General features: G+C 38.8%; 3 protein-coding genes across 5 annotated transcripts in view; 2 read left to right on the top strand and 1 right to left on the bottom strand.

Moving 5' to 3' along the window:
- The first annotated feature begins 2,773 nt into the window (after positions 1–2,773).
- On the top strand, positions 2,774–5,993 carry tmigd1 (transmembrane and immunoglobulin domain containing 1). The gene is made up of 6 exons (XM_076979548.1): positions 2,774–2,791; positions 3,531–3,660; positions 4,311–4,586; positions 4,767–5,051; positions 5,578–5,681; positions 5,877–5,993. The coding sequence occupies exons 1-6, from the start codon at positions 2,774–2,776 to the stop codon at positions 5,886–5,888; spliced, it is 825 nt and encodes a 274-aa protein (XP_076835663.1). The 3' UTR covers positions 5,889–5,993.
- A 796-nt stretch (positions 5,994–6,789) lies between these two features.
- On the top strand, positions 6,790–11,074 carry pimreg (PICALM interacting mitotic regulator). 3 transcript variants are annotated; one of them, XM_076979582.1, is made up of 6 exons: positions 6,822–6,906; positions 7,495–7,823; positions 7,921–8,243; positions 8,478–8,573; positions 9,661–9,699; positions 10,027–10,164. In XM_076979582.1, the coding sequence occupies exons 2-5, from the start codon at positions 7,515–7,517 to the stop codon at positions 9,689–9,691; spliced, it is 759 nt and encodes a 252-aa protein (XP_076835697.1). In that variant the 5' UTR covers positions 6,822–6,906; positions 7,495–7,514; the 3' UTR covers positions 9,692–9,699; positions 10,027–10,164. The 3 variants fall into 3 exon arrangements, with proteins under 3 accessions (XP_076835696.1, XP_076835697.1, XP_076835695.1); XM_076979581.1 differs by lacking the exon at positions 9,661–9,699 and having other exon boundaries at positions 6,790–6,906; positions 7,507–7,823; positions 10,027–11,074; XM_076979580.1 differs by lacking the exon at positions 9,661–9,699 and having other exon boundaries at positions 10,027–11,074.
- A 224-nt stretch (positions 11,075–11,298) lies between these two features.
- Positions 11,299–19,036, bottom strand: part of plrdgb (PITP-less RdgB-like protein) — a 49,655-nt gene continuing 41,917 nt past the window's right edge. Inside the window, exons 16-20 of the mRNA XM_076979578.1 lie at positions 18,884–19,033; positions 16,849–17,032; positions 15,751–15,879; positions 13,746–14,122; positions 11,299–12,201 (exon numbers count right to left, since the gene is read on the bottom strand). Of these exons, the coding sequence (XP_076835693.1) occupies positions 13,784–14,122; positions 15,751–15,879; positions 16,849–17,032; positions 18,884–19,033 (802 nt within the window). The 3' untranslated portion in view covers positions 11,299–12,201; positions 13,746–13,783. The remainder of the gene's footprint in view (positions 12,202–13,745; positions 14,123–15,750; positions 15,880–16,848; positions 17,033–18,883; positions 19,034–19,036) is intronic.

The raw sequence follows: 19,036 nt of genomic DNA, 5'->3' as shown, positions 1-19,036 counted from the left end.
GATATTTTGTAGAGAAACAATATTAATAAAGTATGTGACTCTGTTTAACATATTAAACCTGGATCGCATGATTTCTGTTCAACATATTCATGTTTGAATGTGAGCGTTGAATACCAGTTGAACCAGTGTAGAACCAGTGTCAATTCAATTGTGTAATTCCAATGTTTTTTTCTCAGTAAAAGTAATGTTTGCTAACATGGCCGGAGTGGGCCACTTTTTCAGCCCGGGAGTTTCATGCGCAAATCCGGCCCAAAATTATTTTTCCATCCCAATCGGCCCAAACTAGAGACTCTGGCTCTGCTTGCTAGCCTCTTAAACACCAAAGACAATGCTATAATTAGCAATGCTATAATTTACTCTTTTGTTTGCTCTCTTTTACAATGTAAACAGCATTTTCTGCTGAGCATAGAAAATGGGTTGCCACTGTTATCTTATGGGCCACCTTTTAAGTAGCATCTATGAATTCTCTTTAGATTGTATATCTTAGCTGTGGATATGGATTCATACATATGTTAATGTACAATGTACAATATGTTAATTAGTTATGAGCTTATCTTTTTTATAGTGCAATGTGGCCTTGTTGTTTTTTATTTGTTTATTTATTAGTACTAATAGTAGAAGTAGTAGTAGTAGTAGTAGTAGTAGTAATAATAATAATAATAATAATAATAATAATAATAATAATAATAATGTGTTCTTGATTTCTCCCATAATCCTTCACTCTCAAATATCTCTGCATGATCTGTGCACTTATTTGTTCCATCTTCATCTCATTTTAGTTGGTCATTTCTAAAGGGTGTAGGGGCAGTCATGGCCTGGTGGTAGGGAACTGGTCTTGTGACCGGAGGGTCGCGGGTTCGATTCCCAGACCTGAGGCCATGACTGAGGTGCCCTTAAGCAAGTCACCTAACCCCAACTGCTCCACGAGCGCCGGGCTAGGGCTGCCCACCACTCTGGGCACGTGTGATCCACAGGCCCCTAGTAATCACTAGTGTGTGTGTGTGTGTGTGTGTTCTAACTGCACAGAGGGGTTAAAGTGTCTTTATTTAAATCAAAAGTAGTTCTTGGGATTTCATTCTTATTTTGTTTGATTAGAATGTAGTTCTCACTACTTTATTTTATTTGACACCTATCAAAGATTAGAAGTGACTAGAAAGAGCAGTCTCCAAAAATGTTTTTTACTTTATTTTTTATTATAAGAAAATCAGAATATAGAAGAAGAGTCAACACTAAAGCAGTACATCCTGAAAAAGTACTGAAATGCCTTTGTAAGAAATTAACAAGATGACCAGAGGATAGGAGATCTTGAAGGATGATGTCTTTGATTGACATGAACCGTTGTTCCAGAACTCACAGTTCAGTCAAGCCAACACAACATACTGACCAAAATCAACAGGAGTCAATATAAGACACAGAAGACAGCTGCTGTAGCTGAGGTGCTAGACCAGAGACCAAAGGCAGGGTCGCCGGTGGTTGGCGCCAGAGCGAACTAGTAACTCATTGAATCATAGATGTGGATCAGAGGTAAATAAACTAGATTTTTTTTCGGCGTGATATATCGGAAGTGTGGCGTGAGAGCGTGTGAAAACGGTCAAATGCGTGCATCTCACGCTCAATGCGTGAGAGTTGGCAACCCTGCAAATGCAATGACTCGTTAGATGCTGCCTGAGGAACTCTTTCAGTGAGGATTGAGGAAGCATACTATTCATATAACTCCTACTATATTCACAAACAATTGCATTCAAACTGCATTCGCACATTTACCCAGATCAATAATGTAGCTCCAGGGGGGTCCATTACAAGGACTTTATCAAATCTAGAAGCATTATAGAATAAATTAGCCAAAAACGGGTGCATCACTGGTTGGTTTGAAACAATGTTTGGAAATAGAAAATGTTTATTGTGGCTTTCTTGACTCACTTAATAGTGGTGAAGGGTATATAATTTATTTTATGAGAACCAATATGTGTTGGTTGTGGTTGGGGAAGTGCAAGAGCTCTATCAAAGTAATGGGATTTCAACATAACCATTTATACAGAAATTAATATAACACATAGTAAATATCCAGTAGGTTTGTAAGAAGCATTCTAATCCAGTAGTTTAGGAGGGGTGAGGAGTGAGCCCATGTGCAATGCTTAAAATGGATTATTCCATAACATTTACACAGCAGACATCAGTATTGGCTAAGAACATTTTAATGAGCTGGAAGTCTCTTTGTGAGGCAGTGTGGGGGTGTCTGTGTATGGCTTGTTGTTTCTCTGTCAAGGCCAGAATGATGGACATTGCATGTGTTAATCTTATTTGCAAAAAAAGGTAAGTGGTGTAGTAAATATTCGTATAATAACCAATGCCAGGAGATATAGTATTATACTCTTAGATCTAAATATTGAAAGCAATTAGGTGTGCTATATACTATTGATGAAAGTCTCTACTCATATTTAAAACAGTCTAGGTGGGTGGTGTCACGGTTTAACACTTGTGGAATTCACAAGAACATATGGAGCATACAATAATATATTTACTATAAAATATCTTGCATTTAGTAATCTAAAAACATAAGCAGTTACAACATTCGCTGTATCTATGTCAGCTGTATCTACATCAACTGCATCTACATCAGCTGCATCTAACCACTGCTTGCCATTGAGACAAAAATAACAGAACAGAAACAGCCTTCTTGAATGAGTTATTATTGTTCTAGATCACCTTGCATTGTTCAATGCAATTACAGATTTTTTGAAGAACAGAAGAGAATTTAAATATTCCTGCAGTTATGGGACCTGATTTCTATGTTAGTGTATATAATTAGCAATGGAGAAATACTGCAAGCTCACACAGTCCCTACATCAGTTTTATGCTTTATCCTGACAGCAGTTCTGCAGAGCACTTTAACCTTAAACACTGATGAATGGCTAGCTAACACGTGCATTCATATACATCTCATAAAGCAATGAGAAATTTAAATCTATAAGTGCATGGGCAGTTTGGAAAAGTTTGATTGTAGTTAAATGTTCATAAATGTTTGAACTTTAATTTCACAAAATTTGCCATCTGAAAATATTTCTTTACTCCTGTTGCCACAACTCTCCCAGTGAACTCCCAGTAGCGAAGCTACGCCATCTGGTGGAGACATTGAACCCTTTCTGTTTAAAACTGAAAATACTTTATAACTTTTTTTGAAAGGTTTAAAAACGATACATTAAAAATAAAATAATGAGCTTAATAAAACACAGATGAAGAGTGTTAAAACCACACAATATGTTTTACTAATGTATAACCACTCATCAAAATTACACTGCACTTCAAATAAAAGTTTCCAGACAGCAAATGAATCACAACTGTTTTATAACATAGAAAACACAGTGATATAAAATGTGAACATCAGATTCATGTTGACTGAATCTTTATGGCATGAGTGTTATACCTTTATGACATTTATCTTTCCTCATAAGGAAATCTCTACCTTGTCATCTCACATGCAGAAAGGGTCACTGGCACAGCCACATTTTGTGACTGTGAGGAAAAGGTAGGTAACCTGCTATAAAGAAGCTCACTCGAAGAATATAAATGATGAGAATGCTGTAGTGTTTTTAGATCTCGACTGTGCAACCTTTGGATTGCCTAGCAGCACTGTGAGAGAATCATTCAACAATTGTCTTGGTAAGTAGATGTCCTAAAATTTCAGTTTCAGTGTTTTAAATAGAAGTGCAGCTGAATTTTCAGTATATGTTCTTCATTTTCAGAAGTTTTACAGCAGTTGTGACAATAATTTTGATTCTTGATTTCTCCTGAAAGCTACTTAATAAATAAAGTTGGTCACAATGGTTCTCTTTGAGATTGAGATAAAGAAATTGAAATATATAAAATTAAAATATATTTAAATTTTAACTTCAGCTTCATCTAATACTTTCTCTTTTTAGGACAAAATTAAAATGAACATTCAGCTGCTACTTTCTGTACTCTTCTCTTTCTGCTGTGCCAGCTGTACCATTGGTGAGACCAACATGTAAAACCATAGACAACTGATGATATCTGATGACAATGACTGATGACTGATGATGACAATCTAGATGATATATATATATATATATATATATATATATATATATATATATATATATATATATATATATATATATATATATATAACATTTGTCAAAATCATTTACTGAAAGGGGCTGATAATTAGCTTTGAGTTTTGCTATGTAGATATTTGCATTGTCTGTATGTTAGACTATACAGGCCATAAAGTTTCACGGTCACATCCGCTGTTTGCGTTTCTCTGACTACATTCTATCAACACTCACCAGTCACCATTCAGTCCCATCCACCAGCAAATGGGAGCTTAGTTCAAACAGAACTGGAGAACACTGTGTCTCTGACATGCGTGGTTGATACGACTGCTGGTGGAGTTGAACTGGAGTGGTACCGCAATGGAAGACTGGTGAGCCTCCGCGATGGAAACCGTCAGAAGCAGAGCAGCCTGTGTGTGGAGCCAGTGACCAGAGATGACAATGGAGCCATCTTCACCTGTCAGATTATGGCCAACGCTAGTGTGAACACATCGATCCAGCTGGAGGTCAACTGTGAGTCCAGGCACCCAAGCTCATAGACATAGGGTAGCACCATCTGAGTGTATTTGGGGTACCATCCTCAGGACTCTGTGAAAGATCCCATCAAAATGCATTTCCATTAATGGAAAATGATCCTTCAGGAGTGGTGTTGAGCATCTTTAAGTAACCTTTGTGTTGTGTGATCTCTTTCAGATGGCCCTGTCTTAAATGACAGTGAGGACGTGTGGCTTGAAGAGCAAAGCGATGTTGTTCTGTCTTGTGACGTCCGTGCTCACCCTCCAGTGACCGTAGTCTGGAAGAAGGCTGACAAGCTTCTGGACCTTTCTACTGGTGGCTACTGGAGCAGCAATAATGGGATTACTGCACAGCTCACCATCTCAAATGCTAAGCGTGATGTGCATCATGGCCTGTACACATGTGAAACAACCTCATCCGTGTACGGAGTAATGAGCAAGACCTTTGTGGTTATTGTCACAGGTTTGTCTCCCCAAACTGATATTCTGAGGCCTTGGAAAATTTTTATTGGCTTTTTTGTTTTAGTGTTCTTATAAAAGTTGACAGTGTCCTTTGTATGATGTCTGTGTAGTTTGTGAAGTGTCACAGAGTTTATGGTTCTTTTGTTGTTATTTTTATTTGCTTCATGTCTTACTCCATTATCACAGTAATGTTAAGCATACTGATTTTGTGTGTATGCTTTATTGTAAACAAGCATTCAAATTCAAAACAAATTAAACATCAGTACAGTTTCTGAAATATATATATATATATATATATATATATATATATATATATATATATATATATATAATTTAAAATTATATATATATATATATATATATATATATATATATATATATATATATATATATATATATATATATATATATATATATATATATATATATATATAATTTTAAATTATATATATATATATATATATATATATATATATATATATATATATATATATATATATATAATACACAGTTTCTTCTACAAATAGATAAAATGATGAAGTTCCCTCTTGGGCCTACAATTGCTGGCCTGGTGGTAGTCTTCTTCACAGCATTGCTTGCTGTCATTTCCAGATGGCAGAAGATTACAAAGGTATTGTACCTTTAATCTAGTACTACAGACAAGTGGCATGAGAATCTCGAGAGCCTTGTGTGAAAATACTAAAGTGTAGATGTTTCCCACTAAAATGTAATTTTATATTGAAAGGGTTCAAAGGGCTTCAGTATAATAATTTTGTGTATATATATATATATTAATAAAATACAGGATTGTGCTTTTTTCTTGTAGTGTTTCAGATGAGAGGAGACAGGCATCAGTGAGCCACAATCTCTGGATATCAGCCCCCCATGCGCTTGGCTAACAGGTCTATGAGACTGGCCTGACTGGAAACAAAGAGTAGATACCGTACTGCAAATGACATTTGTAACATTGCCTAAATGCAGGGTTCTTTAATGTGCCACATTAAAGAGTAAAGCATATCTATGAGTATTCGCTTTTCAGTAAAGTTGAAGGCACTACACCTTTTTAGAAACACCTCTTTGCACTTATAAACCTATATGCCTGGATTTTGAACTTCTAAATACTGATTATATTGTGCAAGTGCAATTTGAAGCTTGTTAAAATGTGCTGTACAGTAACAACTGCTGAGTAAAAAAAAGAAAGAAACTGCCACACCTGACAGGTTCACAGTCTTTTCATGTCATGGCCATATAAACTCATTAAAATGTTCTGCTAACTGTGCTAAATTCTCAAGGTCACGTTTAAAGATTTTATGTGGTGTGCATAAACAGAAAATATCTTTTTTTTTTGTTTGTTTGTTTTTTTAAGAATTGTGATACAAATGGAATAGGAATCACAAACCTCTAATGCATATTCATTTTTTCAGCATGTATATAACAAACTTGCAGTGATTTTTTTCACCTACACCTTCTTCTTCTGTGAAAGAAATTCTCGGGCATAACTGGGTTCTTTAATTGGAACTGATATGTATTGGAACCAAATGTACTGGAGCATGGTAATATGGGTTCGTTGGCTCTGTTCACTGCGTCTAACCGTTACAAAGTTACCGGTAAGACCAAAACAGAAATTGTTTATCATTATACACCATCTGTAAGTATTCAACAATGAAAGCAATGGAGCGCATCTTCACTATGTAGCATATTATAATCGAGCCCCGACGCATTCGACCAATCAAAGCGAGGAACTGGTGTGAGGGAGGCAGTCTCGCGCGTAGCGGAAATGAGGTCCGCCAAATTTAAACGCTGAGAAAGAAGGCGGCGGTTATATTCAGTACGTCGAGTAGTCTCCAAACACAACGGTAAGCGCTAGCATTTATACCACTGCATTTTGTGTTATTCTCTCGAGTAATGTACATTGTAAATCTGTCAAAACTTTTTTATACCGATTTATCGGCGGAAAAGGGCGTACCCGAAGTTATTAGTTAGTTAAATATTAGTTATAACTAGCTAGCTATCTGAGGGTCTTGAACCAATACTACACAATACTACACGCTAGACATATATGCATGTTTACATGAAAATGAACAGGTCCAGGTTATCTCTCTGGATTATGTTGACTGCAGTATATCAGCATGTTTCATTGCAGTGCACCTTTTGTTAGACGAGTGTTGTGGCTGGCGGGTTGCAAAGTTAGCTAGCTAGCTAGCTAGCTAGCTAGGAAACGCTAAAAAAGTAACTCATTGTGGCTATGTGGCTAGCAAGCTCATTTGTTAGCTAGGGTGCCTATCTAATCTAGCGAGTTTAAAACAAGCTGTACATTATCACAACAATATCAGTCTAATTTAAACTAGAACCATTATTTAACATGGGCTCTAAATGGGGATGCCTTGATGTGTGCTGCTTTTATTCTGATTCCTTGTTTTCTTGTTTTGGTCCATGGCTGATAGTCTTTTGTTAAGCCCTCAGTATGACGTCCACGAGTGTGCCAGGGGTCGGAACCGCAGTGGCAGGTGTGTGGCGCTCCCATAGTGTCCTCAACGAGTCCGACCCAGACAGCTCCCCAGAGGCACCTCAGCAGTTCCGCAAGATGCGCTCGTCCACCTCTCTGAGTTCACTGAGAATGTCCTTGAGGAAAAGGTTGCCTCTGAAGACCATGCAGCCCAACACCAATATCAGTGAGAATCCTACCTGGGAGTCTCTTCAAATGAACCAGAAGACGAGCGTGGTCAAGCAGATGACCCGCAGTGCAAAGAATTCCATTGGCAGCGCATATCAGGTAATTGTTACTTCTGCTGATATTATTGTAGCAAATGTATTTTTTTTTATCATGTTTTTTTCCAATATTTGAATGCTTTTGTAATTTGACCTTTTAGAGGTTTCAGAAGAACCTAGCGTCACATGAAGAGTGTCTGGTACGGACACCTGGCAGAACAACAGAAGGAGAAGAAAATGACTGCACTAGTTCACTCACTCCAAACCGTCCGGCATCTCGAACCAGTGCCGCCCCAGGGCGCACTCCCAGGTCATCTAGCAAGCGCACCCCTCGGTCCACGCGCACCCCTCGGTCCATGCGCACCCCAGAGACCAGTGACTCTGCTGTGAGGGCCGTGAGGCCAGGAGCTAGCAGGAGACAGCTGGTGCGTATGGCAGCACTTAGAAGCCCGTTCGCATCACCCAACTCCACGAGCCGCATGAGGTGAGGGATGTACGTGCTCGGCATGGACTGTTGTCACTTAAGAAGTAAAAGAACCAACTTTATCATAATGTTCGCTGCTTTAACTTTTGTGTTCAGTCTATTTAACTGATGTGTTTTCATAACAGCAATGCACACAGAATGATCATGGTCATTATATTTATAATAAGAAATATGGGTGAAAGATCCTTTTGGTTTTAAGTGTGTTTACTCTGGATTCCTTTTCTCCTGCCTTAGGCAGTTTGATCAAGATCTGGATTGTGTGGCTAAAGGCCTCAGGAAGCTGAAAAGCCTCTCTCAGGCCTTTGATGACATTATTGGAAGAGATGACCGGTGAGCTGTTTTATTTATTTATTTATTTATTATTTCTTCAGAGACTCATTTTAGCAACTGTGTATCTCCTTTTACATTGCTCTGAAATCTAGAAATGAGAGAATCAAGAAGAATCTGAGGAAACCTTGATGTTCATGTTCACAGTTTGTAAACAGTTAACGTTCAAACCTCAGATTCCACACTCCAGACTCAACATCCTGTTTTGGGCGGTGTCACTTTCCCAACGGCTGTCTCCTCTTGCTCTGTTCCCTGAGCTATTACTTAAAAAAAAAAAAAAGTCTTCCCGCCAGAATTTTAACACTGGGAAGCGCTGGAATTGATTTAGGGCATCTTAAAGGGGCAGGCAAGGCACAGATGTTTCACTACAGTACACTACAGATATATATTTTTTGTTTAATCAACATATTGCATTTTTTATAAATATTTTCTGTGTTTATTTAGTAGGGTGTTTTATTAAGTGTTGGTGGCTCATTTAAATGAAAACATTTAATGGTGCTCTTAATCTGGATGGTTCCCAATGTTTTCTCCATGTGTACCCCACCCCCTTGAATTCCACACATAACTCTTGTCCCGCCAACGACTTTCAAACTGCTGCATGCTGCTAACCATAGAAGGAGCTCATAATTGGACAGAGGGAGACTTGTACCCATAGTGACTAGAATTCCTGCCATTCCTTTATTCACTTTACCTCTTGTGGCATTAAAATCGTGTCTAGATGGTTGTTGCTGGGCATGACCGTCTGAAAAGTAAAATGTCATTTAGGAAATTTTAAACTGTGTGACCAGTCTTTTCAGCACTTGCATAATTAACTGAAATCGGGTTGAGGGTTAGATGGAGACCGCTGTGTAAGCTTTTAAAAATTCATTGTGACATGTTCTGTTTACACTATTATTGACCTTTTTGGGCTTGTGACATTTTGAACTGAAGACTACACTCCAACCATCATGGCGGAAAACTGATCTGTTGAAATCCAGCTCCACTGCCCCTCTGGCTGTCTGATCATTCAGTTTCATTGAGTTTTCTGCTCATGCGTTAGAAGTGAAGGGATTTGTACTGTAGGCTAACCTCTCTCCCGTTGTACCAGCAGCAAATTCAAGTACTCTCATATCGCGGAGTAAAAGTTCAGGTAAATTTTATTTTTGCAGCAGCCGATCTGCAACTACTCAAACTGAGGATATTTGAACGTGCATGAAGGCTGACTGTAACCAGTATAACTGAAGTGCTCTGATTGCGACTTTACATTTAACAGTTTACTAATTGACACGTTTACTTTTATTTAAGCACTAATACCAGTTTGCCAATGCAGCTTCTTTTGTGGAATTATTTGCATGTACTAATGGGAGTCTTTCTCCTCAGAGATCATGCACCCTAACCTGTGCATATACGAGTGCATGAAGCACTGCCTCAAACACACCGTACTCCTAGGCCTTACCTCTTTATCGTCTGTGTGCAGGACTCGGGCCATGGAGCACTACAAATCTGTCATGGTCCGGGTGTGCAGCTCCAGCCGGGCCAGTGTCTCTGGGGGCTCGAGTGGGACCTCCGTCCATCAGCACACCCGACGCATGCGGCAGAGAGTTGGCAGCTGGACTGATGGCACCCTCTCAAAAATCCGCAAAGCCACCTGAAGTGAGACCACTTTTTTTTTTTTTTTTGGATGGCTTTCTGTATTTGTGTGGTGTTTCTCATGTTACTTTAGCTTCCTGGGGAGGTTTGCTTTTCAGGGGCAGTGTCAGTCTTCCTGTTTGTTTTGTTCTGTGAACTATTTTAGCGACCATGTATCATCAAAGTATTTGAGAAGTAAGAATTTACTTCAGTCTCAAATATTCTCTGCCAGATGGCTGTTGTGCTGTTACTACTACTTAAGGACCCTATGCTACAGCTAGTATTGTACAAAGCTATGGAAATGTTACAAATTGTGTATACCCAAAAGAAAATTCCAAATCTGGGGCAGAGAAATTATAAAAAAGAAACTGCAGTTTCACCAAAGCCAAATAATTATCTAATGTGCCAGTGTCTTTGTTTTTAGTTGTTACCCTCTTTATAACACTTGCTTAAATATAAGCAACATAACGCTAGACTGTCCTAGTAAGACATTAACTGGCTTAACACTACAGAGGCGTTTATATTTGTATATTACTAACTACATTTTTATATTGGGGGATTTAGTGTGGTTTTGTTACTCCTTGTAAGGACTGATGTTACACTTCCAACAGTCAAATATAAATTCTGTACCCAACTTCCTGTTTATGTTGGCTTAAAAAAACTAATTAAACTAATTGCTGCTTCCTGTAATGAAACAATGTGGCTCACACTAATTTTACATTGTGCAATGAATTGTCAGCTTGACTGGGATAATGTGTTCTGGAATGCCAAATTTATACTGGAGTTAAACAGAACATGTGTATACTGTGATATCTTTCATATGTTGTTTCCACTGATGTTTTTGTAACTGTTTATCTTTTATACTCTAGTAATAAACAGATCACTTGTTCCTTGGTTTTTCTCTGGAACTGTGTTGAACATCGTAGCATATAGTTCAATATACAAAAATGTAAGACTTGGCTTCCCAAAAGACTTCTGGACGATGGTGTTCAGTCTGGTTTTCAGAAAGCATTTGTTTTTCATATTCATGCTATTTAATGTCATGTCTCAACATTTCTGTCATGGAATAGAAACACTGCATACTTTTTTTTTTTTATGCCTTTAACCACAACGTCTTGGATATGATGCAACAATTTATTTTCTTTTACAAAAGATCTCTTCCAATAACACATTTAAAGTATGTACAATTATGTACATTATTTTACAGCACAACTATACAGCTTTGGCTTACTACCAGTGAATCACTTTACTACAACTTGCACGAAATACGAACCAACAGAGACGAGACTTTACTGTCCAACGTACTGCATGCTGAGACTGTGTGTATACCTTGTACCTAGACACTTGTCTGTTTCACATGAACTGCAGGGGAGACGGGCATGCAGACAACTTGGCAGTGAGTTTTCAAGATAGCACTGCTCTGAATGCAGGGTGGTAGTTTGCTTGGGTATCCCCACAGCCTTTCTTGGCTTTTACTTCTTTTACTCTGAATGCACCCCTGAATGCTCTGTGAAAACCACACATTTATAGAACATACGGCATTGAAACCAAATAGTCTCGTACAGCCCAACGCCTGCCAGCCATCTATAAATACAGTTGATTTAGATGCTTACGTACAGCTTCACAAAAGATCACCACAGGAGTTAGCAGAGAATTTGAACAGCACAGAAAAAAGGGCTCTAGGCACAGCTGAAAATCTGGGACCACAGTTGAAATAAAAGTATAGGACACCTCCCCATCCCAAGACACTTGGCTTCCTCTTCCTCCTTCATTTTTCAGTAGCATCACCTCCACCTGGGCTGTTGCTATGCAATCAGCTCTGTCTCCGCAGCATCATTATTCCTCACTAGTTCTCTTCCTCCTAGAAACTTGCAGATCGGCATGTCCTTTAACTTCCAACTGCCTTCTCTGCCAATGTTGTCCCTCATTATGCCACAAATGTGGGTTTATAAGGTTTGCAGAAGAGTTTGGCAGTTTTTACAGTATTTAATCATGAAACGGTAAACGAGTGTATTCACAGATGCTGTGGAAGAACAGAGGAGAGGAGAGGTGTTTGAGATTTAACTAAATGACCATTACCAGTTTAAAAATCTAAGGTTTTCTAAGAGGTCCATAGAACATTCAAGGTGGATAATACATCACTGGCAAAATTATTAATAAATTGTAGCATGTAAAATGGCAATGTATTCCATTATTTGAATTAAATGCAAATTTGGGATAAAAAAAAATAGAATAATGTCATTTGCATTTACCATTTTATATGCTAGTATTTACATTTCACATTTAGAGGTATTTATATGCATTAGCTTCACTGAAATTAAAATGCAAATGGATTTGTTCATTGTCGTGTGGCATTAGGTGGAAAACATGAAAAGGCTTTAACTCACATTCAGTTTACTAATAGTCTTTAGTAATGAAGACTAATTCATAATGATGGGTACTTTATCCCTTAGCCCCAGTTCTCAATGTTCTCAAGGATATATTTTTTCACACATCTTGCACACTTGGCAGGTTTAAAGGTAACTTAAATTTTATAAACTACAAATGGCTACGATTGGCATGTTTTTTACAAATTGACTACCTGCATATAATTTACATGAATGCTGCTGGAATCTTGGAAATATCTGAATACATATTCACAGAATACATATTAAGTACATTACTGTTCAACTGCTGGAATTCTCACATAGCAATTCAATACACCCCGTTTGTCACATTTCAGACTTTTACAAATGAACCACGGCCTAATGCAAAGTGGCAAATAGAAGCTCTGTCTGTGTGAATTCTAATACCCACTGTGAGAAATAAGAACCCCAAATCCTCCTGATTTGCACAATATGAGTGCACAACATGGTCTCCAGCACCTAAAGAAACCAGCTGCCTCCTGCCAAAGTCGCCTGAAACAAAAGGACCGTTTTCTTCCCTCGGACAGAAGCAGGGCTCGGAGAGAAAAGTGGGATATTTTCTCAGAAGTGAAGGATATTTCCTTGTGGCCACTCAGTTGTCTCATGCAGATCAGGGTCATTCAGCCGCTGACAGAAAGCGGAGAACGCGGTGACGCAGAGCAGCTCGAGTGCGTCAGTGAAAACCAAATGGGAGCTCTGCAAGCCAATGGGCCTCTCAGCTCCACAGAAGGCCAGCACAAATCAGAGCTCGGACACAAATGATAGTGACCCCCCCCTCCCCCTCCTCACACACACACATTGAGCTGTATGTGAATAATTGTCCGTATACTACATCAGACTTCAACGACAGAAAGATTTATGGAAGGCCATGGTTCCCATAGCAACTGCTTGGATACAGCTGAGGTTAAACTACAAATTTTGTTTTTAGGGGTCGGGGTTGCTGCACTTGGCTTTGACTCAGAAGGACATCTCAGCTAATGACATCCAGCCACGGCCAACTCCCCTGTGCACTCCACTTGACCCGTGTATGTCAAACTGGGCAAAATTGTGGAACAATTGTTAAATATAATTTGAAGTACTTTATCCACCTCTCATTTCAAGACAGACATAAAAGACAGACCCTGGGAGCGGCTAACAAGCAGATACTTCAGCACAATCTTACCAAAGATTACATGTCCTCACGTCCATGTCGGCTTCCTCTCACAGCACAGCGGTGAAGCTGGCCCTTTCCTCATCCAGGTCGTCCGACTCTATACGGATCTCGGGCCCGTCCCTGTGCGACTCGGGCTGGCTCTGGGCCCGTTCTGGCTTGGGCGTGGCTGCAGTGGAAGAGGGCGGAGAGGCCTGGCGCACCGATGCGGCGCGCCTCAATATAGGCGTGCGCTTGCAAGACAGGAAGTCCGGTGATGGCGACAGGAACTCAGGCTTGGACGTGAGCCCAAAAGAGCCCTGGCGCAGTACCATGCGGTTCTTCTTGGAGCGCGAACCGTGCTCGAACTCCAGTGCTGAGAGGTGGGCCGCGTATCCCTCACTGAGGAACTGGAAGAGTTATTGTTATTGTCTTTAATGTGTCAAATTTCATTTTGATTCATTGATGTTTAGTTTGCATCCTAATTTAATAAATGTTCCATCAATGAAAAATCTGTTAAATGCATCTACACTTTTATTGGAATACACGGGAGTCCAAATGAATTGATTGGATTGAATCATGAAAGGCACACACATGTATGTATGAGGTCACTATAAGGTCAAGAGGATTGTCCATAGAGTTGACTTGTCTATGGAGTAGTTCAGACAAGAATCCAGCTGAATAGACCTGAAAGCAGGTTCTGCAAAGGAAAACTGGACTTTCAAAAGAAAGAAATGCCAAGCCTGTAGGATTATTATTACAGGAGTCATTGGCTTCCAGAGGTATTTAGTGAAGAGGATGAAAACCTTTGTCAATTAATTTCAGTTTATTATATTTAAAAAACTTACAAAGCCTTACAAAACTTGTTTCTACCTTCATGGTGTATGTGTGTAGCATCATAAAAATTGTTCTATCCATTCTAAGGTGAATCAGAAACAAAAAGGACTGAATACATTCTGAATTAGCTGTAGATAGCCAAGACATAAAGATCATTCACATATTGTCACATATTAGAGGGCCTAATAGTTCTATAGGCCTATAGTTTCTTTTTTTTGCAAGTGTTCTTTATGGGATGCTGAAATGCATATAAGAGCACATGAGATGCAAGCAACACCGTCAACTTATACTGTGGCACTGGATGCAATAGGAAAACAGAAGACCACTCATATTCTGTTTCTTGGGAGATTTCCAATTCTCTCATGTCTGATATTGTTGACACTGTTGACAACATTGTGAAGCAGATGGCAGTCCAGCAAATTAGGCACTGGTGCATCTGGGGGTAAAGGGAGACTGAAATAATTTGGGGAACTCAGGAACTGGAAAAGTAATTTTACTTCTTGGGAGATTTCCAATTGTCTCATATGTCATGTGAATAAGGCAAACTGGCTTTCCTGACTACAAGCTTATGGACTATAATAATGCACAATATGCTAGTTTAAATTATAGTACAAAACCAGAAGATTTATGTTGAGTAACTAGTCACTCTTTATAGTTGGGGTTTTTATTGTTGTTTGTTTAATGTTTATGTATTCAAATCTATTCACCCCTAATCATCACAAATTCTTAGTACTAACTGATGTAATGAACTGGCTCTTAATGAAAAACCCATGCCTTGATGTTTCTTTGATTGATATATTTATTTCTTTATTTATTTCTTTGGTTTATTTAATGATGTAAAACATAGAAAAAACCCTGTTATGCATCAGAATCAGAAATGAGAAAAAAAATCTAATTTGATATGAAGATTAAATTACTTTAAAAAACATGTAATGATTTTATAGAATCTACTTTTGTCTCTTCATGCCCACAATGCATTGAGGAATATGCTGGCTCAATAAGGCATCTGGAACATTAAGGTAGAAACTGGCCACACTAACAGAGCCACTGCCTGCCTCTAGCCTATATCCTTTATACAACATAGTGTGTTTTGTGTGTGTGGGTTTGTGTAGAGAGAGCGAGAGAGAATGAATATGTATATTAGAGAATGAATATGTATATTATAGTTCAGGTGGGAAGTACACAATTACACAAGCTGTACCTGACACAGTTGCTGGTGCTTCTTGGATGGTCTTCCTACGATATAAATGTGAGAGGCCTCCAGACCCAGTGCACTATACACAGACATGTCCTTCATAGAGCCATACGCCGCACTGATCTTAATGTGACACTGCAGAGAAGAATAAACGATGGGAATGAAATGTCTGAAGTCTATAAATGATACATGAATACCGGTCCCTACCAATCAATCTGGGACTATGCACTCAGACAATTCACTATCCTTCTTTTTCTGGATGATGAGTTTTAAAGCTAGATAAGAATTTTAATTGATGCAATATATGAAGATTTCAAAGGGCTTTATCCTTTGTAAAATGAATTACTTTATTCTCATGAAAACGGTATCAGTATCAATAATTGAAAACTGTAAAATGTCTAATATTAAAACCACAAATGTTAAGTTCCAAATATAATCCCTATGACATACTAAAGACGTCTCTTATATGTAAATTATTGATGTTTTAGTACTACTTGGTATAGACAGATCAAATTACACCTAGTAATTTGAACTTTACTTATTTTTATTTATTAACTGAGCAAGACCATTAGTTAGTCTTAGTAGTTAAAATAAGATCATGATTGGTTTAATCATTTAAATAAACACATTTTAAGTAGCAAGGTATTAAACCCCTTTTGCCTTGATTTTAGGGCTCAAAATTATACTGGCTAACAGGAAATTTATTTCACTTTTCTAGTGAAGCAACAGAGATTAAGTTATTGGGCCTGGAGTTAAGCCTTTTACCACTGAGTCTGTTGCATGCAGTCAATCACGTGCTCCACTCAACAATGAAATTAAATCAGAGCCAAGCATCAGTTTGGAAGTCGTGCATTAAGCACTGATTACAAGCCAGTTAATGAAATAGAACCATTTTGACCCTTTTAATATTTGAAATAAGTATTACACAGTTAAACAACAGGCTAAGTGTGATAAACTAATACTAGATTCGTAAACTGGTTAATTTGGAAGTTTACCTAAAACGAATAGTGAAAGGTTTAATGCACAATTAACCATATTTCTTTTACTGTGTCTATGTGCATTTGTTTGTGTGTTTAGTGTGCACACATGCATGTTGTGGGCTACCTCTTTAATAAGGCTCTTAAGGAATATGGTTTTCTGGCGCAGGGGGTCGTGGACCAGCCCCTCAGAGAAGAACACCATACCCTGGGGGAAGTTGTGCTGAGAGAGCCAGGATACCACCCTCTGCTTCTGCATGTCCGGACGCCCAGTGACATAGATGATCAGATAACCCAGGTCTTGCCAGTGTCTGCATCCACAGCACCAATGGAATAATCATTAACAATGAGATTCTAGTATCCCTGTTACAGTACTACAGTTACAGCACAGCATTAACTAGAGTTGGCAGTGATTTACTGTCGTCAACTGATAGAGGCTATGCCACTATCGTTGTGTTCCTAGACCTCAGTGTGGCTTTTTACACCATATGTCACAAGATTCTGATTTTCAGGCTTGAAAATCTAGAAGGATTAAAAGAAAATGCTCTCTCCTTTTTTAAATCCTGATTAACTGCTCTCAGTTTATGTTAACAATTTTTTGATCATACTAATGTTAAGTATGGTGTCCCACAAGGGTCAGTACTTGACCCTTTGCTTTTTCCCCTTTACATGCGACCACTTGGTGCCATCATTCAAAAGGTTGGTATTAGTTTTCATTTCTATGCTGATGAAACCCAGCTTTATGCATCAGCTAAACCAAATGATCCATCCAATCTGAACAAAATAAATGACAAAATAAATTCCCCTACTTAATCTGAACCAAACGGAGATCCTGTTACATTTCCGAAGGAAGAGAAAAATAAGATTTCAAATCACAATGTAGACGGTTGCTTAGTTACTCCATTCACAGCTGCAAAAACCTAGGTGTCACCATTGATCCTGTTCTCTCATATGATGCATACATATGTAATGTAGTTAGAACAGCATTCTCTCACCTACATAATATTGTCAGACTGAAAATCCCCTAAAGATTCAGAGATGCTCATCCATGCCTTCGTAACCTCTAGGCTGAACTACTGTAATGATAGCTGTTCCAGCATATCCCTAAATATGCTCCAAGTGGTTCAAAATGCAGCAGCTAGAGTTCCCACTTGAACCAACATATTTGATTACATTACTCCCATTCTCTCAGCTCTACACTTGCTAGGAGTTCAATTCTGTACTGACTTCTGATAAAACACTTCTAATGTATAAATCTCTTATTGGGTTGGCCCCTCAGTATCTACAAACTGAGCCTTTAACCCTGCAAAGACCCTTTGTTCAGAGGATGCTGTTCTGTTGACTAATTTATTTTATTTTTTTTATCACAGAATGTATCTGAGCATTCTCAGCAGCCCAACTTAGAATGCACTTCCTGCTTTAGGTCAGGACTCTGAAAACGACTGAAAATGTATCTATTCATAAAAGTTCTTATTCTCCACTTTCTCATCCTGTCCTCTGTCCTGTCTCTAAGCTGTTCCTACCCCAACATGCTCAGTTTGAATCCAAATGTCTCAGAGCACAACTGATCCATTCAGTCCTTAAACCTGAAATAGAACTATTTGCATGAACTTCTAGTTAATCTTTATTGCTCTGTATGTGTTTACCTACACATTAGTTTATATATTTACTAATGTAGTAGTCTCTTGTTTTATTCGCCATCCTTCACTTTTCTCTGAGCTGTCCCTGCTCCTTCTGGTTGTATGATACAGATGGAGTCCAGCTGAGGACACACCTCCCTGTCCACTTGTCCCTGGACAATTCTCTGCCACCATAAGCTCTCTTGCTTCCTGCCTGATAGGAACGTCTGGGAGGAAAACCCTCAACCTTCTTCCAGTTGGTTCTACACCAGACCTGGTCATGGAGAACTGACACACCATTAACCTCCAAATCCAGGGTCCAAATCTGTTTTTCTATTATGACTCAGGTATGACTCATACCATTGCCGTGTTATGTGTTCACTTCAGACATATAATCAATATAGCCAATATCTTCCCCTAACTACTGTTGCCTCTTGCTTGCTCTGTTGAGACTTGCACTCGGACATACGTTAAACTGCTTTAACGTTGTATTGTAAATACAATACAAACACATGGATAATATTCCATGTGCCCTGCACTTACCTGACTACATCCACGGCCCCGGGCCGCACCTTTGGGTCACTGCCCATGAGGGAGACACTGGCGGCGAAGGAACCATCGATGCTGAACACCACACACTCCATTCCCTGTGGCAGCACAGTCAAGAACGCCTCTGCGCTTGTCTGGTCACCTCTT

Source organism: Brachyhypopomus gauderio, chromosome 18, assembly GCF_052324685.1.
Source record: "Brachyhypopomus gauderio isolate BG-103 chromosome 18, BGAUD_0.2, whole genome shotgun sequence".
In the NCBI taxonomy this organism is placed as follows: Eukaryota; Metazoa; Chordata; class Actinopteri; order Gymnotiformes; family Hypopomidae; genus Brachyhypopomus; species Brachyhypopomus gauderio.
The sequence above is the reverse complement of the archived record's forward strand: the minus strand, read 5'-3'. Positions and strand labels throughout refer to the sequence as shown.